This window comes from Zeugodacus cucurbitae, chromosome 4 (genome assembly GCF_028554725.1).
Source record: "Zeugodacus cucurbitae isolate PBARC_wt_2022May chromosome 4, idZeuCucr1.2, whole genome shotgun sequence".
NCBI lineage: Eukaryota > Metazoa > Arthropoda > Insecta > Diptera > Tephritidae > Zeugodacus > Zeugodacus cucurbitae.
In genome coordinates, this window is record NC_071669.1 from 45,680,677 (window position 1) to 45,706,750 (window position 26,074).

General features: G+C 39.1%; 1 protein-coding gene across 1 annotated transcript in view; it reads right to left on the reverse strand.

Moving 5' to 3' along the window:
- Positions 1-3,476: 3,476 nt before the first annotated feature.
- Positions 3,477-26,074, reverse strand: part of Sowahc_0 (ankyrin repeat domain-containing protein SOWAHB) — a 77,648-nt gene continuing 55,050 nt past the window's right edge. The window contains exon 4 of the mRNA XM_029046180.2: positions 3,477-7,000. Coding sequence (XP_028902013.2) covers positions 6,980-7,000 — 21 coding nt within the window. The 3' untranslated portion in view covers positions 3,477-6,979. The remainder of the gene's footprint in view (positions 7,001-26,074) is intronic.

Here is a 26,074-nt window from a genome sequence, read left to right on the forward strand (position 1 = left end):
ACAACACATTAACACGCTTAAAGCAATATTAACGAAATGAAAATGAAAAAAAAAAATAAATAAAATGAAAATAAAGTTAAAAAATTCTACTTACACCCTGTGTGTTGGTTTTGTTGTATGTTGCAACATTGCAGGCATTTTAAAGTGAAATTAAATGCGCACACAGAAAACAGGCATATCAACAAACAGATATAAGTTTAAAGATAATCCATCATTTTGGCGAGCAGCAAGTGATGTCCGTCCGTTGCATTCGCGCGTTTGCCATTCATTTGTCATTCGGCATGCCCAGCCATGCCGAAGCGAGCGACGTCAGTGTCAGTGTGGTGTCATTGTTGTCATTATTTTTGTTGTAAATGATGGTGCAAATGATCGGCGATCATTAAATTTTCAGGTGTTTTCAGCAATGTAACACAACGAGTGAGAGAGTGTGTGTGTGATCATTCGGTGGTTAGCGTTGTGCATCGGTTGCAGGCGTTGATGTGACGATTTATTGGTATTGATGATTGCAACCACGGGTTTGCGGTGCAAGGCAGCGATGTTGTCAATTTCCAGCAATTTGTTTGCGAACAAGCAGATGTTGGCGCCGTGTTGGTTTGATGTGCAGTGTTGACATGAAAAGAATGTAGAAAGAAGAAGAGAAATTATTTATAATAAATTAGCAAAATCTTCGAAAGCAGAATAATTCTTTAAGTAAAAAATAAAAACATGTTTAAATATAATATAATCAATTTAAGTAAAAATATTGCATATATCTATCTTTATCTTTCTAATAAATGTAGATTTTTGTTTGATATATTGTTTGGGTTCTTACTTACTCTTTTCTGGTTGGTCATCATTTAGGAAATTAAATATTTGGACCGATCTCATTTCCTTTAAGAATTCATTGTAATAACTCTTAGAAAAATAGTATTTATTATAACAACTTTAGGGCCTGTTTTCATAAAATTTGGTCAGTATGGAAATTCCTGTCTTATATTAAATATAGTAGTACTGATAATGCAAAACACTTTTGAGCGATACCTTTCAGGCTCATTGACTTAACCGCGAGTCTAGCATTTAAATGGTAATGAAAGTTTTAAGCCATAGTGGTTCTGGTCTAATGTTAACGGTACATCCACTTAAGAACCTTGGACATATGTATATATATTTTTTCCCCCTAGATGGAGCACAGAGCCCATTAGCTAACACACAAAATGGGCAAATGGGGTCGGTGATGCGAACACACAGTCTATCCCTCCCAAATGTCAACCTCCTCTCTCTCTCTGTTCTATACAAACGAGGCTCTGACAACCGTGTAAAGGCGGTATAACCTTAGCACCAGGAGGCATATTTTCAGCACCGGATCCTGGCTCGGATGCAGAAGACTAACCACCTACACAACTTAAATTAAACTGATTTCCGAATCCTTGAATATGGTGAATTAAGATTTTGGTTTCATACTTATAACAACTATATTAGATGCATCAAACATTTTTTTTCAAATGTTAGATTTTCGATTAGATTATAGTTGCCGACTACTGATAGACAATATAACTAGCTAATTACTATTTACTAATGTTGGAGCACGCTTGAGAAAAGAAACATAGCGTTCTTGAAATTATTATTCGCCAATCGAATTCCAAGCTCACAATATATTTCCATCGAACTAACTGTGATGCTTGACACCTAAAATCTATGATAACATCAAAGGTAGTTCATTGATTTATCATGGACGAATTGAAGTTTTTCAATCAATGATGTTGAATACTTTTGTTGGGTGAACATGCATCCCTGACAGTCTGGAACAGGCCAAATTAAGTGAGGAGAGAATAACGTAAACCCTATAAAATGTTTAGGAATACTCTGTCACTACCTCATCCATAGATGATCTCGAATAGGCTTAATTCTCCTACTCGATAGGCCCTATACTCATTTAGAAAATGGTTTAGTAATGATATTTACATTTCCTAGAACTCCAAACTGGTTTTCTTCTTCTTCTTAACTGGCGTAGAAACCGCTTACGCGGTTATAGCCGAGTCCACAACAGTGCGCCACGCATCTCTCCTTTTGGCGGTTTGGCGCCAATTGGTAATACCAAGTGAAGACAGGTCCTTCTCCACCTGGTCCTTCCACCGGAGTGGAGGTCTCCCTCTTCCTCGGCTTCCACCAGCGGGTACTGCATCGAAAACTTTCAGAGCTGGGGCACTTTCATCCATTCGAACAACATGACCCAGCCAGCGTAGCCGCTGTCTTTTTATTCGCTGGACTATGTCTATGTCGTCGAACAACACATACAGCTCATCATTCCATCTTCTGCGGTATTCGCCGTTGCCAATGTTTAAGGGACCGTAAATCTTCCGCAAAACCTTTCTCTCGAAAACTCCTAGTGCCGTCTCATCGGATGTTGACACCGTCCACGCTTCTGCACCATAAAGTAGGACGGGAATGATGAGGGACTTGTAGAGTTTAGTTTTTGTTCGTCGAGAGAGGACTTTACTTTTCAATTGCCTACTCAGTCCATAGTAGCACCTGTTGGCAAGAGTGATTCTGCGTTGGATTTCAAGGCTGACATTATTATCGGTGTTAATGTTGGTTCCTAGGTATACGAAATTATCTACAACTTCAAAGTTATGACTGTCAACAGTGACGTGGGAGCCAAGACGCGAATGCGCTGACTGTTTGTTTGATGACAGGAAATATTTCGTCTTCACCACCAGACCCATTCGCTTCGCTTCCTTATCCAGGCGGGAAAAAGCAGAACTAACGGCGCGGGTGTTGTTTCCGATGATATCAATATCATCGGCGTACGCCAGGAGCTGTACACTCTTGTAGAAGATTGTACCTTCTCTATTTAGCTCTGCAGCTCTTATAATTTTCTCCAGCATCAAGTTAAAGAAGTCGCACGATAGCGAGTCACCTTGTCTGAAACCTCGTTTGGTATCGAACGGCTCGGTGAGGTCCTTCCCGATCCTGACGGAGCTTTTGGTGTTGCTCAACGTCAACTTACACAGCCGTATTAGTTTTGCGGGGATACCAAATTCAGACATCGTGGCATAAAGGCAGCTCCTTTTCGTGCTGTCGAAAGCAGCTTTAAAGTCGACAAATAGATGGTGTGTGTCGATCCTTTTTTCACGGGTCTTCTCCAAGATTTGGCGCATGGTGAATATCTGGTCAGTTGTTGATTTTCCAGGTCTAAAGCCACACTGATAAGGTCCAATCAGTTTGTTGACGGTGGGCTTTAGTCTTTCACACAGTACGCTCGATAGAACCTTATAAGCGATGTTAAGGAGGCTTATCCCACGATAGTTGGCGCAGATTGTGGGGTCTCCCTTTTTGTGGATTGGGCAGAGTACACTGAGATTCCAATCGTCGGGCATGCTTTCTTCCGACCATATTTCGCAAAGAAGCTGATGCATGCACCTTATCAGCTCTTCGCCGCCGTATTTGAATAGCTCGGCCGGCAATCCATCGGCCCCCGCCGCCTTGTTGTTCTTCAAGCGGGTAATTGCTATTCTAATTTCTTCACGGTCGGGCAATGGAACATCTGTTCCATCGTCGTCGATTGGGGAATCGGGTTCGCCATCTCCTGGTGTTGTACTTTCACTGCCATTCAGCAGGCTGGAGAAGTGTTCCCTCCACAAACACAGTATACTCTGGTCATCAACTGGTTTTAGGTCAAATAATTTAGAACTAAACTGCTACTAGACACTAATTATTTACAAAGTATGCTTGTATGTAAACCTTCATGTTTATATTTATAAACGAATATTTATACAGATCCTTAATGACCTAAAATATGACAACACCTGTTCTTATTCCTGTAGCTCGTTAGAACTCGACAGCAATCTTATCAGCGCAATCACAACTGCATACATATTTTCACAGATTTATTATTAACAACTGCTTTAGTCATTATACCAGCTAATAGTAATAATAACTCGTACTTATTGTGGCATTTGAAGATCGAAATCATAATTTCATGTCAAAATTGTGCACATTCCCAAGGCACTTTTTGCCGCTAACACATACTCTCTGCATTGACCTTTCTTCTAAGCTATCATTTACAGCTAAATAGCAAGCCACCCCCATAAGCCATTGTCACCTATATGTGGAGCAATTATTTTCTATTTATTGACGCGATAAGACTTAATTGATTAGAAATTACATTTCCGTTTCGCATTGACACCGCAACGCCCTCTCCCCACAAAAGGGAACGAGGGTAAAACAATTTGAGCATTCAACACACTATTCCCAAAATAATACTTGTAATTTAGGCCAATTCATGAGCGGCAGTTATCAAGCAGCAGGAAAAAAAGGAAAAAACTTGAAAACAAGACAGAAACAAGTAAAAGTGAATAGTGAAACCGAGCCGAGTAAAGCTAACGACCGGCTAACAACATCAAAACCACGTCAAACCATCAGCCAAAACAATCCGTCAGACGGCTGACGTGCTTATCGTCGACAAACGATCTAAATGACATATTAAGCGCAAAACAAATGCACGCGCAGCGACGGCGACCGCACAAAAGGTCACTTCGCAGAGCCGCTGCGTGAGTGTGTTCGGTGTTTGCGCGGCTCAAAATCACCAAATTACGCGGATTATTAATTTTAGTCGAGCAATTGTGCAGCGAAGGGGTCCTAAATATAGGCAGTATGCTTGCAACACTGACGCAAAAGTTCTTTACTTCGTATTTATAATGTGAGCGCTTCGTTGTCGTCGGGTTTGCACGTTTGTTCGTAGGCGCGTCCTTTCAAAGCTACGCGGCGATCTCGCGTCGATAGACAGCTCGCGGCCATGTCATTTTACAAGTTGTCAAAACTTGTCATTTAAACGACAATTGCGCTTGTTTACTTTAATCATGCTTGTTAGTATCATTATTTTGAAATTCTTTTTATTGACATACTTATGAGTTGACAATGAACGGTTACGAATGCGAATATTTAATGAGCAAACGCCCAATATTTTTTTGTACACATACTATAGCCTTCGGTATGCTTTTGCTCTAGTTTTAATATGCGCGCGAGTCCTGCCGTTGTCCTGTCCACCAACGTTCGTACTATAGTGCGCGCATGCGCGGTTGGCAGGTGTGCATCGCTCAGCACTACTAATTAGGTTACTTACAGGCAATTGGCAAAATGAGTTCGCAAGAGGTTATTGCTTTGGAATTTTTATTCGTTTCAACATGGTTGTTTTTCGGGAGGATTCTGACAAAATTTGTATGCCTCAGTCAGGCTATCGCCACAATGATTTATTGGCTCTTCAAGCGCGTGCTATTGATCAGCAGCTGTGCGTCATCATTTATTCTCACCACAGGCAAGTGTTGGCGCATGGGCAAGAGCTTTGCTAGGTACGATCACACTGTCTACCCTTCAGTTCGTTGGAGACGTATCTTAGCGTCGGTTTTGATATTTTCTGAGCGTTATTCGATATCCTTAATTGCTTTCATAACTACCTCCTGCCAATTCGTATTGTTGATGGACATTGTAGAGTGGCGTGTTGAGGCGCTTATTTGTCAGCCGCAGCGATCGATAAGTATTCGCACCGGGCAGCTGGAAAGGTGAAAAAGGCGTAATTGTAGCTTGCAGCACACCGTGCAGCGCCGCTGTATTTGTGCCAAGCCGGTCAACGCGTGTCAGCAACTGTCCATCGGCAGCTCAACAGGTGATGGCATTGCCGCGCTGTGGCATTATTAAGTCGTTAAACTATGTTTTATAACTCTAGTCATGTCAGAAATTATACAGTGAGTTATACCCGCTACCTAGCAGTTATTCAGATGTGTTAAAATACAGTTAATATGCCCAAGGCGTGATTCAGTACCCACACTTCAACTAAAAATCAATAATAATTTTTGTTGTGACTCTATTGACATGAGCCTAGCTAATTTGTTTCTATAAAATATGGTAATATGATTACTGCTATTTTTAATGAGAAGAATCGATGAAGTTTTGTATGTAATTTGGTCGATTTTCGCCATTAGGACTAGCTTTTAGTCACTTATAGGATGACATTTATTTATGGATTTTCATAAAATTGTTTTCTACAACAGTTAGAACATAAGAGTGGGCACTTTGGAACTAAAAATGGACAAAACGATATTTGACGAAGATCATGCAATGTGTGTATAAAAGTATATATTTCCCGAATTTAGTTCTATTATTTGGGTTTTTCAACTAAAATGTATAGATCTGCGGAAACATATTTAAATATCTATAGAATGCTTATTTTGTGCAGATTAAAATTTAAATCAGAGAAGTTATTTTTCGAATATAAATCTGCCATATGAACGATTAAAACCACCACGTTGTTAAAACCTAATCGATATGGACTATGAACTTCACTTGGTTTCTTCAGTAGTCCGCAAATAAAGAAGAGCTCCAGCAGTAATCAGTACAGATAATACAAATAAAGGTTCATCCTATAAGAAATGTATGTCAAATTGTTATTGGACTAGAATCCCTTTACTCTAAAATGTCCTCTCTGAACCACTCGGTGGCCTTTGTGGAGTAGATCAACTCAAAAAAGATTCAATTGTGCAACCTCCAAAATGTCGTCGATAAAACCGTGTCTGATTGTTGTGATTCTTTTATAACATTGCATTCGCATAGATGATGTACAACAGTCTCTTCTTCTTCTTCTACTCCTTGGCAGTCATTATGTGATTTCCCTAGCCTGTCGTCGGCTTGTCTTCCTATTTGACAATGACCTGTTAGTATTCCTACTATAGTTCTTGTCTTAAGGACCAGTTGGTTGATTCCGTTCTATCAAGGGAGTTTTCTTAATATACAATTTAAGTGTTGGATTGTTGCAGCAGAATTCATTCGTCGAGGTCGACGAGTTGGAAAAAAATCTACGGCTATCAAAAATCTTAATCTACCAAAAACCATATATTAAATATATATGTGACATGGGTGAAAAATTCCTGAAAATACCACTAATAGTGCTCTTCAAGGAACTCCAAGATCACTTGTATGTATATCCAAAATATGATTTTTCTGCATTCTAACTTACCGTAAAAGGATCCTGAAATAAAAGAAGGAATAGAAAATTTAATTTTTTTGATAAAATAAATAAATAAATCAATAATAATTATTAAAAAATATAATATTTTGGGATAAAATGAATATTTCGCGTAATAAATGGCAATAAATCGTAATAACTTCGAAAATTGAAGAACACACTTTTTTACTTATGACTCAATCTCCTGGAAAAAAAAATTGTTCCAAATCGATTTTCGATCAATTCTAATCAAGTCCAGCGCAAACATAAAAAGTAAGATTATTTAATTAATAATATTATATTAATACAATATTTAATATTAATATAAAGATATTCTCATTCTGGAAGAAATCAAGGCATTAAATTAGTTTTTATTGATAACTAATCAACAATAATGCTTTGATACCACAAATCAACGCACTCATAACTCATCCAGCATCATTTTAAAGCTGCTTCGAAACTTTTCAACTAAAAAATATACCCGGAGGACCATCATTTCAGAACGGTTCTCCCTTTCGACCCACTCGAGTGTGGCGATCGCAGCTATACAAGTACCAAAATTATAAAAAAAAATCGAGCACATTCCCTTTCGTTGGAGAAATCTTGTATGCCCTAACTAGGAATTTGTATTAATTAAGTTGTTAATTCGAAATGCCAACTAATTGTTTACTGCTGCAAAAACTCAAGAAGTGCACACGGCCCAGAATACATTGACCAAAATGTACGTAGCGAGAATTCAGCTTGCAAACTCTTTTCTCAAGGGAATCGCTTACGATTTCCCAAGCTTAGTAGCAATCAAGCCACACACCAGGCACACGATTTAAGCTGCTGCTGCGGCTCCCACATACATTCTCTGGTATATAGAATGTCACCAGAAGCGGGCAGTATGCGGGAATTCACAAATTTACATAAATCTCCATTTAGATTTTGCAATTAAATTGCGATCTGTGTGTGAGCCAATTGTTGTGATAGTTGTTGCTGCTGTTCCTGCACTGGCGCCAAACCATCGAACCAGAAACTGTCGATGGCTGGTGATAGGCCGATGCCTCGGACATGCACTGGCAGCCGGAACACGATTTGCTCGTAGACTACGCTTCGCGTACGTCATTTTTGTAGCGCGTAACAGGTGGAGGAATAGAGGAGCGAGAGCGCTGTCGGAGTGGAAGTGAGATTATGTGGCAGCGTGACCACTGTTGGTTTCTCAATGAAATGTGAGCTCAGCCAACGGACTATGCTCGCGCATGGACGAAGGAATCGTGGTCGTGGTGTTGTTAGTGTTGTTGCTGGTGAAATTTCGCTTCTGTGTGTCCTCCGGTTGTCTAACAAGACATCAAGCACAATGCGGCAGTTTAAAAAAACACAAACTGTATTACCGCCACAGCCGATCTTCTTGTTGTTGGCGTCCGTGTCACTTGGCGACAACTTGTGCGGTGGTTTTGCGGCAGCGCGCAGTTAATTAATTCGACTTACTCATACACGAATGGGCGATTTTATAAATAAAACGCCACCGCGTTGTTGCAAAGTCTTACTTGTGCAGTTGTTGTAGTTGTGCACCTTTTGCGTGGAACGTTTTTGGCGCGGCAATGCCTGTGTCGCCGCTGTGCCGGCCGCGCTGGCTCCAAAAATGGGTTAAGCTATGAGATGCAATCGAGTCATCATCAACACGGCTGGCAATCAGCCGGTTTGTGGTTGTGTGTATGTGCGGAATGAGTTCAGCTCATCAAAATCAAGTCATTACAAGTCGAACAATTGCATAAGTGAGTGACGGTTGGAGTGCCAAGTGGGGGTTCACAAAACCATGTGATACTTCACTTTACTTGACGCTAAAGGATCAACCAAAAGCGGCCAAAGTATTCCATTCGCCGTGGATCACAGCGCATCATTCGTTGCAATCGATTGGCAGCGATCACGTAGCTGCGCTCTCAAGAGAATTAAAAAAAGAAAATCTCTCAATTAGTCAAACAATTAAATCAGCAATCGTACTAAAAATGAAACGAATTCGTTTCTTGAAGATTTCTGTTTTTTTTTTGAGATTTTGTGAATTCCAAGCAGTTAATGGTGATTACTTGCGAGTCTTATTTACTCCCGTGGCAAGTGGAATAGGTTGATACTGGTAGCTCTGATTGATTGACTGAGTGTGTGAATGCGTGTTGGTTTGTTGCTACGCTTTCAGCTGTTGGGTTTTATGTCGCATTGTCGCACTGTTCGATGGTGGCAATGAACAAAACCACCCGCAGATTTTCACTTAAAATTCATTTCACAAATTGAGAACCCCAGGTATTTTCGACATTCATTGAATGTTTTGCTCCCGAACTGCTGAATGTAGTTGCCAATGTGAAAAAAATTAAGAAATTGTAGCAACGTTCATTAAGAAAATACGATTCTTATACGCAATATCTGGTTTAATTGAAACATTTCATCTGCCTCGGTATTGATTTCAAATGAGATGCGCAGTTAATGAATGAATGGAAGGGGAGTAAATATATGTACATAAACTGTTCCTCATAGTTATAACTCATTTGAATATACTTGTGAATTGAGTTTTGAGTAGTAAATATTTATATGTGCAAAATCAGTCTAGCTTTCTTTCTGATCTTTCTTATTGATTGTGTCGCAGCAAAATCTTTTTTCGTTAAAATTTGTTTGCAAAATTATTGTAGGTGTATAAACTTAATGAATTATTGAAAATTTGATTACATTTTTTTAACTTTAAGCCTAAAATGCCTCGTGGAATTAGTTTATCACCCGAGGAGCAATGAATAATCATAAGAATGCATGAAAGCGTTTCAAAAATGCGTCTAGACGAAAGCGACATCGAAACTATATATGAAAATTTAAAAAACCACAACTTATGGTACAGTGCGAGGCAGCGGACGAAAAACAACATTGATGATCGGTGCAAAAGGATGATTCGACGGCTAGAAGTTGGGGACTCGATAAGCAGGGGTCAAATAAGGACCTAGTTAAGACTGCAAATAACAATAATTTTCCAATTTTACACAAAATTCAGTTTCTCAAATACACCTGCATGGTACCTAAACCGACACTAAAGAAAGGCGCAAGAAAGCACATTTGAGGTTCGCAAATATGTAAATACCAATTCTGGAAATTAAATTAAATTTGGTCGGCCCAGGTCATTGCAAGAAATATTGGAGAGATTCTCACCAGGAACAACGGTCCTGCTACAAGCGATGTTTTGGAAGCGGTATTTTGATCTTTTGGATAGCGAGTTATCATATCAGTAGGATAACGCCTCGATCCATACGAAGAACATCGTTAACGACCGGAAAATGCCGTATTTTACTGTGCAGCACTGAGTTCGAACCTTAATCCTATTGAGGTTCTCTGGGGGATCCTTTCTGCTCCAGTTTTACAAAACGAAAAGCAGAGGGAGGCAGGACGTCACCTTAAATTAGCCATAAAGCAGGAATTGGCCAATATTTACATAACTATTCTACAGACATTAGTTAATTCTATGATTAAGCGGCTTAATTTAGTTTTAAAATATAAGAACAATGCAATTGACTATTAACATAAACATTTCTCTCAGTTAAACTCAAATTTATAGGATTTACTAGTAAAAATAGTAAAAGGCACATATAAATATTTACTAATAGCCTAAATTTAAATTCTGTTTTATGACTAAAAAAATGAAATTTGTTAATTTCTTGTCTTTTATATCGTATATATTAATAATAACAAACCTGCATACCCAGAAATATTTTGCAATTTTGTAATCTTTAATTTTTTTTTTGCAAAAAGTTCATGCACATATAATTATTTGTATGAGGTATGTCGTTTCGACGTGACATATAATATGAATTTTTTTTAACAACAGATGTCCCTCCCTAGTAACCTAGTTATAGCACTTTTAAGTTTTTCGATTAACGAGATTTTGTGGTCATGTCGGTGGTCTAATTTCGCCACTTGCAATATAATACTAATCTTCTCAGAGGGACAAGGAAGACTGGCAACAAGTTTTGTCCAAGAAATAATTTTTAACCAAATTAATATACAAATCTACTTATCTCGATTGATTTTAAACTTACAATCTACCGCTAGTTGAGAGAGTATAATATAAAAAAACTCAATATCATCCGAGTTATAAGGGCTATACAGCTAAATGATTACACCAAGTTTGCATCAACACTATTCACAATTTTTTAGTGAACTCTATTAGCAGAAAATGGAGATCCACCCAGATATACGTATTTATTGTTTTTACAATTTGAAGAACTTCAACATCTGTAACTCTACAGTTAGAAATAACCTCACATATTTATAAAAATATGAGTAGCACCTACTACAATCTACTACTCAGAAATCTGTACATCAATCTAATATTCATTCAATTATGGCATATTCCATAGCATTCTCGAAAGAGATTACTTGTACCCATTCACGTACTTGTATACACATTGTAAGTGGAAGCCAAATTGCATTGTTATTGCTTGTCCAATGGTGGTTCGCAAATTAAATTCCACATAAAAGCAATTTCGAACTTAATGAAAATGTTTCAACGAACCAACAACCAAGAGAACATTCGAACAACCGGTCAACCGTCCATTCGTCCACCATAGCGGCATTATGGATTTAATACTTGTATTTATTTTTGCAAAAATCTATTAACTTCCGGCAATGTTGAACGTTCGTACGTGACAATTGGAACAGATGCAGTTAGTTGTCCGGCAGTCCGGTCAGAGCGGCTATTGGCTGGCGACAGCAACAGGAGCCGTTGCAGGAGCTGCAATGGCAGCAGTAACATCATGTCAAATGTTGTGTTACGACGACATTTGTATTACCCGAGAACATGTTTTGACAGCCGTCAATGTGGCGGACGCGCGCGCGCTCTTGAGCTTCAAAGTAATCTTGCGTCCAGTGACTGGTTATTGCAGTCGGCCAGTGAAACACATACACACACTTATATACTTGCAGGCGCTCGTATATAGCTTTAACTAATAACAACTAATACGTTTGTATAACATCCCTGGCATTTGGTGGGACTATTGCGCTTGGAGGAGTGTAATCAAGTGTAAGCAACGAACCATGACGTCTTCGTAGCAAATTTTCAATCGCTTTTAAATTAGTTTAGTAGCGTTTAACTTAATCGCCACCAACAACTCGAGCGCCTGGATTCGATAAACGATGGGAGCAATGCGAGAAGTAACAGTAATTTTGGTGCATTGGACCCGAGATTGACGCACGCTGCCGGAGCTGCTGCTGAGAATTATGCACACGTGATTCGATTTTTGAACAGCTGAGACAAGTGGCGCTCGAACACTGCCGTGAAGTCTTGGTGATTGCTTGTAATTTGAAGAAATTGCTTTGTTGATTGTCCAACTAAAGTGATCAACTATAAGTTAAATGCTAAAGCGCAAGAAATACTACATACATATATATATGTAAGAATATTTATAAGAGGTCGCCGTCTTTTAGGGAAACTTCGGGCGTTTCCCCACTCTTATGTAGTCGTGTTGTAACACTTGTTCCCAGGCATTAAAATTAAGTTGTGAATCACTGGTTTAACAATTAGCTCAATGAGTACCATAAGAAGTCTGCAGTCTTCTGGAAATATTGAAGTCTTTAGCCAGTGGTGACAGTTAATTAAATCACTTTTGACGAAATGAAAAATAAAGAGTGTTCTAATATAGTCATAACCGTATGCTGTTTGCATTCTAGCCACTGAATCGTTTTTATGAGAATTTCGAAATGAGTTAGTATGCAAAGAGTGGAGTCAGACCAATTTCATTCCCATTAAAACTGTACTTATGATATGAAAACTGTCATTGGGATGGGATGTAATTTAAAACGTGCACCATTTTAAATCTTACAGCAAAAGTGGAAAATTTGTGTTTTTTCTGAGAATGTTGTGAATATTACAAAATCTGGTAATAACCATGCCTATTTCTTATACTGGGTGATCTAAGTAGACGTCCTTTTTCCATAGCCTTTTTTTGACAGATCCCGCGTGAGTAGTGTCAAGCTGTCATGTTATTTTTGTTCAGTATTGTTTGGCATTTCATCATGGAGAGACTTACGCCTGAACAACGTTTACAAATTGTTCAACTTTATTACGTTCTGTAAAGAATGCTTTCAAGCCAAATTCTATTCATCGATTAGGCCCATTTCTGACGCAATGGGTATGTTAACAAGCAAAATTGGGGACGGAGAGCAACTTGAAGAGATTCAAGAGCTGTCATTTCATCCAGAAAAAAACAACGACTTGGTGCGGTTTGCGGACCAGTGGAACCATCGGTCGATATTTCTTCAAAAATAATGCCGGTGAGAACGTAACCGTCAATGACGACCATTATCGCGCCATGATAACCTACTATTTGATGCCTGAAATTGAAGCTCGTGATCTAAGCGACATTTGGTTTCAACAAGACGGAATCACTTCCCACACATCGCATCAATCAATGGATTTATTGAGAGGACCCTTTGATGAGCAGATAATTTCACGTTTTGGGCCTGTCGATTGGCTACTAAGATCGTGTGATATCACACTGTTAGACTTTTTTCTTTGAGGATATTTATAGCCCAAAGTCTATGCGGACATTACTGCTTCGATTCAGACTTTGGAGCAAAACATCACGCGATTCGTGAGCCATCGAAAATTGGACTCAACGGATGGACCATCTGAGAAGTAGCCGCTTCCAACATTTGAAAGAGATAATAATAAAAAAATAAATGCCAAAGAATGTTCTTTAGAATGATAGATAATAAACATTCCCCATTAAATTTGAATTTTCTGAGTCTTTTTCTTCAAAAAAGTAGAGAACCTCGAAATGGATCATCCTTTATAAGGGAATTGGTCAAAACTACTATTTGTTATAGCTCTCTAAGTAAGGACGTAAATAGCAAGATTTGATGTTCAGAATAACAATCCATAAAAATTTAACGATGATTACTCGATAATCAATAGAGATATAGTATAAAAATCTTGTACGTATGGTACAACTGATGTTTGATAACTCGGCAAACCAATTCAACTGGTCCCTATATAGAATATCTGGAGAATATTGCGTAATATCAGTTGATTATATAAATGAATGTGATCGGTTCATACCTTTCTCTAACACCCTATGGAATTTTATGATTATTAAATTTGCTTGTTTGTAAGTGGTGCTTCAGGTTAAATGATGAAAAAAGATTTGCAAATTTTTGATAATTTGAGTTATAGAGAGTTTCTGAAATGCCTGTAGGAAAGTGTATATATGTATATCTAGATCTATTTATGTCTTTTACCATGAATTTACGAGCTAATGTGTAATTTGCTTACTTAATTATTCTTGAAAACTGAAAGTCTGATAAAGTTTTATGAAGGCAAATGAAAAGGAGTCGACTTCTTTGAGCTAAAGCGACAACTATACTATATGTTGTATGTATTATCTTTAACTGAAGACGTGCGACACACATGTACCGTTAAGGAGATTAAGTTAGCGACTATCATACGATATGCAAATATAAGCCTATGAGGCAGCTATGAACAATTTATAGCTAGTTATATGATCACTGGAGGCAACTAGCAGGGGAATGCAGAAAGCGCTTCTTGTGCTGGTGGCGCTTCAAATCGGGTTAGATACGAACAAAAGACTATTGTTGTTGGCAACCTGTAGCTATAAACGTGAGATACGATCGGTTGGCGGTTGTTGTTGTTGGCTCATGTTGGTAACTTTAAACTGTAGCGCTGATGCTACGGCGGCTACGAGACTGCTGGGAGGCTTTTGCGGTGGGACATTTGCGAGCGACCGGTCGCCGTGTTGGCATGCGAAAATAAAGTAAATAGCAGCGCAGCACAACGGCGCGAACTGGATCGTATGGGTTGGCGGTGAGCACCAGCTGAGCGGCTGTGTGACCCCTGCAGCCTGGTAACATCATAAAAGGAATCAGTTAAATAACAAATAAACATTTAAGATGATTAATTTAAGCACTTTTACGATACTTTTCATTGCTGCGTTGATTTATTAGACGGTTAATGTTGATATTGCCTCGAAGGTTGCTCTACTCTACTGCCAAATAGGCGACCCCATGTACATGAGTATACTACTTGACTGTTTTGCTTGCTGTCTAGTTGGCGGCAGTAAATGATAACGATTTGCCAGGACGCAAAATTTGTCGCTGCTGCACTTGATGTCCCAGCGCCGCTGAACTGGCACTGGCGTTGTCTGTCCAAAACTTTGGAATAGCTTCCCCTTTTTAGGTGGAAGCTTGGCCGCCAGGCGCTTTACGGCCGTTTTTTAAGTGGCGATAAAAAATTTAAAACGCTCCAGAGCAGCAATTGAGCGCTGACGACTGGGGTATGCAACGATGCTGCCGTTTAATGAAATTGTCTCAGGAGCCAAACATGGCGACATGGGTGGCTGGCGTTGGCTACCACAATATGATGCAGACCGACCAGGCTTAGGCGCCTTCCTAGTCGCGGCGACTAGGCAGGCGGTCGTCTGTGTACTTTTCATTTTTGGTTTCTAGTTGGACTTTTTGTTGTTGTTGGTAAATATGTATGTATGTTACTGCGCACCAATTCATTTGGAATTCAGACTCTACAGCATTGTTCTAATTGCAAAGTCCAAGTAATTGGCAATTTGTTGTTGGCAATATGAATAGCTAAAGCCGTTCAAGTCGGCTCGTCTAGCCACTTTGTTTGGTCTACAACTTCTTTAGTCTCGAATTTTGTATTTCAATGAAATCACGATTTTTTCACCACCAATTCACTGTTCTACTTCTTTTTGTTAAGTCGTCTATGTGTTTTTTAAGGAAATTTTCGGCGTTTGCAGTAAAAAAATGGTTTGTATTCTCGCTAAGTTTACATTTCGCGCTACTCACGATTTGTCAATTGAATTGAATTGAAAATGTATAAAAAATTTGGTATAACGCAGCAGAACACTTTGTGTATAATTCCTATGGACTGTGGCAACAATTAAACGTGCTTGTGAAAAAAGTGATATTCAAGACACGCCGCAGACGCGATGGGCAATTGTAATGAAACGTGGCCTGGCTCAGGCGGTATGCTCGTCTTGTGTGGACGTATGCTCGTTAAAATACGTGAGGAAGCATTTAAACTCCAATAAAGTAACAAATTGCTGGTTCCTATTTACAATTTATTGCTGTGAAGACTCACTTTTTTGATGAATGTGTGGCTCGAAAATACCTAGCTTACATATACAATATATCAATTTGTATTGTTGAAGCATATTGGTGGTATTTTTGAGGTTCGCACTTAACACAGAGCTCTCAAATTCTTATTTCTTAGAACTTAATAATATGAAGATTTGTTAAAATTTATTTTTAACTATGATTTTCTTAGAGATTAAGTGATTAGATCGATCCTAAGCCTAACTTTTGCAAGTAATACTGGAAAAGGTTTAAATTTTAAACGACAATATTACAGGAATTGGTTTGTAAAAATGTTACAATAATAACTAAAAATGTACAGATGTCGCTGAGTACCGCCGTTGCCCGATTTGTAAAATGCAGTTTCGAAAAAAAAACGTGCTGAGATGGCATGATAAAGTCAACTGGATGGAAGCAAGTAGGATAAAGACTAAAGAGTTATAATTTGATTGCATATATTGGATCGTTCATTCCTTCATTACTTTTTTAGTCCAATTAAAACACTTTTCATTGTGTAAAACATTTTATGAAATTATACATTCTCCATTTTTATCCAATATCTTTTGTCATCTATTGGGCAGGAGTTTGACTCCGCGCTCATAAAATTTTTGTTTCTTGCAGATCAAGGCCTGGACCAAGTGGTTTTTCACTTTCTGATTTGAAGGGAAGGTTCCCCATCCAAAAAATTGACCGGAAGAACTAATAGTGTCGAATCTGGAGAATATGGTGGGCTTGGTAGCACATCCCATTCAAGTTGCAAAAGCTTTTGAAGATTTCAACCCATTACACCTTCTCTATGGATCAATCTAGCTTCATAAGTGTGAGCAAATCACTCAAGTTGTCCAGCTGATCACAATACACTTCAGAATTAATCGTGATATTGTCGGACAAAAGCTCAAAATAGATGATCTCTTTGAAATCCCACCAAACAGACTTGTTTACCTAACCTGTTTTTGGTGATTATCGGCCTTCGCTAGTTCATTTAGGACCTCCTGCGCTTTACATTCTTGTAAACTATCCAGTTTTCGTTGCCAGTAACAATGCGCTTCAAAATGACTCACTTCTTTGATAAGCAAAACAATGCCGTTAATGCGACGAACCAAATTTCGTTCTGTAAGGACATGAGGAACCCATATGTCAAGCTTCGAAATTAATCCTACACATTTTATGTACTTGTGAACGGTCGCGTTAGACAAATTTAACCTTACAGCAAACTCTCTACTTGTTATTCGACGAATTGCATTGACCAAAGACTTTATTTTATCCACATCGGCTTTTAGAGGACTTTCAGGATTTGCTCAAGATCGAAATTACCGGAACGAAATTTTGCAATAGTTTGGTAACAATAAACTTAATGATGAAATCTATTTTGACATATTGATTTAATAAAATAAAAAATATAAAGTAAATCGCCCCCGGAAAATCGCCCAATGCTTACGCAATTGGGTCTAATACATAAAATACGAAGCTCACATCAAGTAAATCAATTCTCGTGGAAGATGATCACCGCCAATGTACAACCAATTTACTGCGCATAATCTCATACTAATCCATGCAAATGTTTGCCCTTACGAAATGGCTGCGATTAAATGATTCGAATTGGGCGCAACAAAGCGCCCATCGTCAGAACCGATAAATGTACAAGCGCAATATTTACAACTGCTAACATTTTGTGGCAATGTTTGGAAATTCCGAAATTGTTGCTTAGTTGTTGCTATACATGTTGGTTGTTGTTGTATGTTGCACGCTGCATGTTGTAAGCGCGTTAACATATCCGGCGCCTAGTTGAATCAATGTTAAGTCTCTATAAAGCGCATTTGATCATTTGTGCTGGTGGGTCCCAAAAGGGGAGGGGGGGAGGCGCTACTCAATATTAAGCTCTAATAGCTGCAAATATACAAAAATCAAACGCACACACACACAAAAGCATGCGCATGTGCAACGAAGCTAAGCGCCAGCATATAAATACTTGTAGTTCATTCAAGTTGTTGTTGTTGTTGTGGCAGCATCAGTGATTCCCGCATGTTATGTTGCAATATTAATAATTTTTTGCTCTCCGCTGCGTATGCGTCTCGCAGCGTTTTAGATGCGCGCTGGTAGGAGATGTTTTATTGATTTAGGGCGCATTTAAAGCGTGAACGGCCACATTAATAATTTCCGTTGCAATTTTATTGTGCATAAATTTCATTAATTTATAATTTTGTTGATTTTCACAACGAATCAGCAAATCGAATGCGAAGCCATACACACACACATATATATAACCATGGGACTGAAGGAGTTGGAGTCCACTAACTCCCCAGACGCGTCGATCTTGGCTCGCTGTTGGCTTTAGTTGGGGCGGCTGATTTTATGATTTCACATGCTGGTTGGCTGACTGGCTCGCTGGCTACCCCGCGCTGTCCTGGCTACATGTTGCGCGCTCCGTCTTATGCGTCCTCTCCTACTTCTTCTGCCTGGGACCTGCTGAAGCATAAATTATTTCCCATAGCTTTGGCGCTGTGCCATGCCGTGTGTCGATGATGATTTTTTTCGCGATTGCGACTCTGATTGCGCAGGCGCGTCAAGCGCAGCTACAGCAGAAGCCGCAGCGGCAGTCATCTTGAACAGCAGTATTAATTTTGTTTGCATGCCCCATGCACTTTTACTACACCTACCACTACTAGCGGCTAGTTGTTGTTGTTGTTGTCTACTTGTTATCCATACATTTTGTTGTTGGCTGGCGTTAATCTGCACAGTTATGGTCCATTGAGAAATTTGCTTGACTGGTGTTTAACGAAACCACATGCGGGTCCCTTAACAACGGCGGTGCGCTACGCCATTGGTGGACAAGCCTCCGCTGGCTGTTGTCTGTCAGCTGGTCTGCGTGCACTGCAGCATACTTCCCCGGACTGCAGATGTTGCTTGCTCTAGCGCTTGCGAGCGGGTGTACGCGCGCATGCAGTTAATTATGAGCGTTTGGACATTTTTGCCATATTTGATTTTCGTTTCGTTCGTACGTTTTTTTAAGAGAGATTTGTGTGTGTTTGGAGAGTTTTGTTTTATGTTTGCTGCTAAGATGAAGATTACATTATGATTTATGCAAAATAGTAAATTCGAGTGATGGCAACATGAGACGCAGACAAACGAAAAACCAAAATGCACCGTCTGCAAGCGGCAACCCCTGTTGGGACAACAATAATAATATCATCGTGTAACAGTCGGTGCAATCGGTTCTAATAAGTACAAAATGGAGGATTGGAGCAAAGCGAAATGATTTATTCTACTGTGAGAATTATCGCTGCGATTGTGTTTTTGTTTTCTCGAGACATTTTTTTTATTTTTAGAAATCTAATGTTCTTATATGATATGCAGAGGTTTCCATAAAATCCCTGGGTGTTTTCCTTAGAAGCTCTCTATGAACTTGTATCTCAAATTAGTTAAGAAACTTTTTCTTCGAAGCACTTAGCCAATTCGATTGAAACCTTGTAATATTATAACGAAATTCGTCGGTGAGCGACAAGCGACGTGAAAATATTCATTACGTCAGGTTGCTATGTGATGTTGCTTATTAACCATATTTTAATTTTAGTTTATCCAAAATTGTGTAATGTAATATCAGAAATAGTTTACACAAGTTATTTTGCGATAAGATTTGTATGGGTACCCGGTCATAATTCTTTAACCATGGAAGAAAGGATACTCGCGCTATAATGTCATGAGGCTTCTAGCTTCGCTATTCACTTACAGTCTTGATAACCGCTGTTAAACAGCCAGCGGCTTCGAGACTCTTCTGGCCCAGGGTGGGACGTTAGAGCCATTGGTTCTTACTGGCCATTGTTATATCGGGGTTCACGTGATCAAACTAAAAGTTTTACCGGAGGCTAGCTGCAGAAGCTGCTTGGAGGAAGATGAGATAGAATCTTCCCCACATTTCCTTTTGGATCTCCTTTTTTGCATTCTTTCGAATTAGCGGATATAGAAGTAAAAACCTCTGTAGGTTTTTGGTAGGTTCTAGATGCTTTGTGTGTTCTTAAATTTAAGTGGGGGGGTTGAATTTTATGGGATCACAAAGGACTGTTCTCAAATGTCTAACAGTGTTTTTCTGGGAGAACAGCCATCGAAACTAACCTAACCTATCCTAACCTGACGTTTAAGGAAAACTTAAAAAACTGCCAAAAAGTATGTCAAATGGCGCGGAACAACATTAGAAGTGCTGAACAGAATTATGAAACATTGCGAAATCATTACGATCTAAGATCTGTTGCTTCTGCAGAAAAAGCCATTTCTTTTTTACTATAGAACAAAATATAATTACTTATTAAAATTTTATAGGTTCCTTTATTTTAAAAACATATGTGGTTTTCCACAGGCTTAATAGTGTATCTTTAGAATATTAACAAGTAAATTAGTCTAATTGTTAGTTTTATATTCTCTAAAATGTATAAAGAAGGGCGACAGATGAGACGAATAGTGATTGAGGAAATTTCTTAACTTCCACATTGCAAGGTTGTGACTTGAGATCGTACTTTGATGCACCAACCCAAAAAATATTCCATATAATGTTCAACTTAATTCAGCAATGATAAAGGGATATTTTCAATTCGTTTTAAGGTGTAGAGAAATTTAACCGTATTTTCTGGTTACTTTAGACATGAACGTGACGTGAACCGACTGATATTGATATCATCGGAAGCAAAATCGGCGCCGTTTGTTCTGCTTTTTTTCAGACTAGATAAAGAGGCGAAGCGTATGGGTCTGACGGTGAATGAGGGCAAGACGAAATATCTCCTGTCATCAAACAAACAGTCAGTTGCACTGAGTAGGCAATTGAAAAGTAAAGTCCTCTCTCGGCGAACCAAAATCAAACTCTACAAGTCGCTCATTATTCCCGTCCTGATGTATGGCGCCGAAGCGTGGACGATGACAACATCCGATGAGACGAATCTTGGGGTTTTCGAGAGAAAGGTTTTGCGTAAGATTTATGGTCCTCTGAACATTGGCAACGGCGAATACCGCAGACGATGGAACGATAACTGTATGAGTTATACGACGACACTGACATAGTTCAGTGAATAAAAAGACAGCGGCTACGCTGGCTAGGTCATGTTGTCCGAATGGACGAAAACACTCCAGCCCTGAAAGTGTTCGATGCAGTACTCGCCGGAGGAAGCCGAGGAAGGGGAAGGCCTCCGCTAGGTTGGAGGGATCAGGTGGAAAGCGACCTGGTTACACTTGGAATCTCCAACTGGCGCCGAACTGCGAAGGAAAGAGAGGAGTGGCGCGCTCTCATCGCTTCGGCTATAACCTGCTAAACGGTTCAACGCCAATCACACACACACACATAGTCTCGGTCTCTATAACAACACATCCACAATCTACTGAAAGACATTTTAGACTCAAATGTTTACAAGTTATAGGACTCTTCATGTGTCCGATAATATTATTTGGAACGAAAGCTTGGGCAATTAGTGGAAACATATGTACATTTATAATTATATCAATAATAAGCATTGAAATTTATTAACAAAGTCAATTTTGTTATTCTCCCTTTCAGCCCTACTTTAGTTACACACTTCTGTAAGTTCTTCATACAAATTAATTAAAAAAAACATTTATTACTTCCTTTACAACTGGTCGAAATCGGGTGGTTAAAAAACTAAAACACATATTAAAATATAATAAACAAGCGGCGTCAAAACCGACCAAATCAAAATTCCATGAAGCAGCGAAAGGCATATTTTCCATAAAAATAAAAATAAAGAAATAAAAAAAAATAATACCAAAAAATTCGTTTTTTCGTACACTTCCAAGAAATCATAAGCGAGCATTTTTCGTTAGAATGTCAAAGCCTAATCTTACAAATGAAAACTAAATCAAAACGCAGGCATAAGTCCGAGGTGTGGCACACTCGACAAAACACACATATTAAAACACATTTAAGCATGTAGTTGGAGGGGCCGAGTCAAATCTACGCGGCACAGTGCGTCGCAATGTTGAAAACTAGTAGCCACAATTGACGGTATCAGTTAAGAAAAATTAGCTCTTCAACGATGACAAATTAGACCATATTAAGCTGATTTCTATGGAGATTTTGTTTATTTGTTTCATTGTTGTTGTTTTCACATTACGCACACAAACAAATGCCATGGTAGCGTCAAAGCAATGCGTGATAAAGTCGAGCGATAATATATATGATATATATATATACTGAAATACACGCGCACGGGTTACAATAGCAACAACAACAACAATAAGAGATAATACAGTTTTCAACTGAACTGGCCAACAGCCGACTAACTGGCTGCTTTGGGCTGGCTGGCCTTGTCCTCAGGAAGCCGTTAAGTTCCCACCACGCAGAGACATATACACTTGTGATCTACAAGTCGCGCCTTCTGAGAAGTGTCTCGGCACACTGACTGTTGGCCATGTTCTACACCACGAACGACTGTTCGTTCGCCTGTAAGTCTGTCGCTTGGACGTTGCGGTGCGGTCTTAAAAATTGTTGCTCCACATTATTTATGATAATCTCGACTTTATTTCGTATTTATTGTCGGTTATCAACACAGCGCAAGCCAGTAGCCAAAAAGCCAACAACATCACGGCTGAGAAGCAAGCCATTCAAGATGAAGTGACTGTGTGTTTAGAGTGTGGATTGTAGGGCAGACGCTGTGTGTGGCCTCTGCGCGACCGCCTAGGCTGCTTCTAAGCAACGTGAGGGCCGCACGGTCAGACGGGCGGTTGACTAAAGTTTGGTGCATGCAGCGCATTGAAATTGGCGTGCGGATTAATTTTAAATGACATGCTTAAGTAGAACTTCCAGAAGCTCATCAGATAATGAGCAGCGCCAGCATAACAAACACCATTACAATCACACAGTCATTCCAATGCACAAATGCTACTGACTTAATTTTGTTGTTATTGTTTGTGGAACACGCGCAACTCGTTCGCGGGCAATAAGGCCAACGGGCATAGCCACCGATGACAACGTGGCTACTTTGTGGCAACACGCATCTTCCGGCGGGGCTGAGTTTAGTTACGGTGAAGAGGAGGAAGAGGGAAGGATACTACTCTTGGCAACGTGTGAGTTATGCGACGAAAATTCATGAAGATCGATACTTGAGGGAATGCGCTTAATTAACTGGCGTAAATGAGCCAGCAGCCGAATGAGGGTGCATGCAAACTTTTTGAGATAGAAAATCTTTGATGAAAGACAGTGCATTCAATTAGGCGTCTATAAAATAATTAAGGCAAGGAATTTGTGGGTGTTAATTGGGAACGATTTGGCAAAGGATGTCTTAACCAGACGACAAAAACCTGTCAGGTTAAGTTTTTGTGTGCTTGTGGTCGATAACATAGTGAAATGTGGTAAGAAAAAATACACATTTTAAGAGGAAACTATTTTTTATAATGGAGATATAATAAAAAAGTATGAATTTTTATACATGTTGCACATAAACTATTGTTTTCGTTCCGAAAACGGTTCTTTGTAACACATAAAGTTATGTATATCAAAATTATAAGGATAACGAGACGAGTCGAAATGTCTAAAATGTCAAGAAAGCGAAATTATAATTCTTATAAAAAGTTTCCATAAAAGTTCGAAACTTCAAAAAGAATGCGAATTGAAGGGACGACCACAAAAAAAGGCGTCTCAGAATGACAATTACATAGAAATTTTATCAAAACGCGATTCTTTCAAGTTCTCTGTAGCTATTCAAAGATAATTGCGCGCGGAAAGTCTCAATGTTGACAAAAAGACAGCGGAACAATTGTATTGCTTTCTCTTCAGCGCATATCAATTGGACCGGTGAAGAAAAAGCAAAAAAGTGGCGAAAGATCCTTTAGTCCGATGAATCTCAAATAAATAAGATAGGTAGCGATGAAAAAATGTTGGTTCGTCCAAAAAACGCTTAAATGAAATCCTCCATACACGACAACAACTTTCAAACACGTTTTACGTGGTACGGAGTAAGACTGTTGTGTTCGATTCGAGATATCATGGACCGCTACCTTAGAATTTTAGAAAACGTAATGCTTCATTATGCTTTATGGCACATGCCTATAGTGACAGCATGAAAATGACTCGAAGCATACATCAGATGTGCTTAATGATGTGCTTGGCTACAGCATCAAGGAATCAATGCTATGATTAGGCCGGCGCAATCTCCAGAATTAAATCCTATAAAAACCTATGAAGATTGTAAAGGAAAAGTAGGGACCTATAAAACCACGAAATAAGGAGGAACTATGGGAACAAATCCAATTCCGAATTCAGTCGGTAAAGCTCTATTGGAATCTATTCCGAAAAGGTGCGCTGTCGTACTCGAAAATAAAGGTTTTGCAACAAAAATAAAGAAATTTCATTTACTATAAAAAAATAATTCTTTCCCCTTAAGAACTGTGGTAACACTTTTATTGTGCAAATACAATTTTGATTATATTTTAATGCCAGTAACTGTATAAAAGTGGACTTTATGCGAATATCATATGGGGTTTTAACACAAGTGGAAACAGGTAACACAAGCTAGACCTTATTTTAGCCCCAATACACCCCATATGGTGATGAAAGGTTTTATGGTTTAACTTTAAGCTATATATTCGAATTCTTTTTCAATGAGTTTCATGCTTATTAGTTCGTATATTAGTACCGCTTTTGTCGAGGAATGGGACGGTCTTTATTTTATTTTTATTTTAATTTCGGCATGGATTCTCACTCAAACTGAAGAGCGCTGTACTATCTGACCCGATTAGTTGTGAAGGGCATAGCCACGAATTTCCCACATGCGAATCTGCTAAGTCACTAAGTTCTAACATCAAATAACATGAACCTCAACTCTTTGAGCAGAGCATTTGCAATCACAATAAATGAAGCTCAGGAAAAAGCTCACTTACTTTGACTTTTCTTGCGACAATTATTTTCGCTTGACCAACTCTATGTAGCTTAAATAATATATTTTAGAAAACATTTTAATGTGAATTGTGTGTAACGAACAGTTTATTATTCAGTTATATAAATAAATAAGAAGAAAAAGCTTCATAAAACGATCCCATACAAAAAACAAATCAAGAGAGTACTGCAAAATGTAAATGTGACAACAAGTGCAGCTGAAATTTGAGCGTTCGCCATTGAGTAGCCAATGAGGTAGCCAACCTGCATAAATATTATACAAAAATCTCAGGCATAGCAATAAACGAGCGGAAGATAAACGCGCAGCGATTATATCGATTACTTTGACAGTGCAACGAGAGCGTTGAGTTGCGGCAGCAACTGTTTTGAACGAAACTGCAATGAAAGCCAAAACGTATGGCTTATGCTAAACACTTTTAGCCAGCCATTTACAGTTTGCTAGTTTTTCTTATTTTTGTTGTTGTTGTAGTTGTTGCTGCTGCTCCTGATGCCGATCATGTTGTCGCCGACGCAGCAGTTTGGTTTTAAATTCCCAACAATTGGGAGGGCGAATGCAACACAACAATAAAAGTCAGAGGACGACATACGCGATGACAGGCACGATGCCTGCGATGGAGACGAAGACGACAACGATGAAGACGACGACAGAGATGACTACGATGAAACTAACAAGGCGAATGACGACAATTGGCGACGTCACAAGCACAGGCACTGCCACAAACACAGCAGCAGTTATGAGCAGCAAAAACAACAACAAGGTTGTTTTCCGCCTTCCAACTGCAACAGCATGCGATTTTGCGAGACTGATGTGCATGCGCCTATACAGTTGTGGTGTGGTGTGTGGCAGCATCATAAACAAAATCACTTCAACATGCGCTTTGGTGTGCAGCATGTTCGGTGTTCATTGCTTGCAACAAACGCAAAGCATCCTTAAGCAGCGGGATAAGATACGACTTGCTTACATACACACACACACACACACACGGATACATAGGTACATACGTACTAAGTAGCAACGGAGGTGGAGCCGCAGCTCATTTGTTTGCTCACATTTCTTATGTTGCTCGTTGCTGTTGTGCTTGTTGTTGCTATTT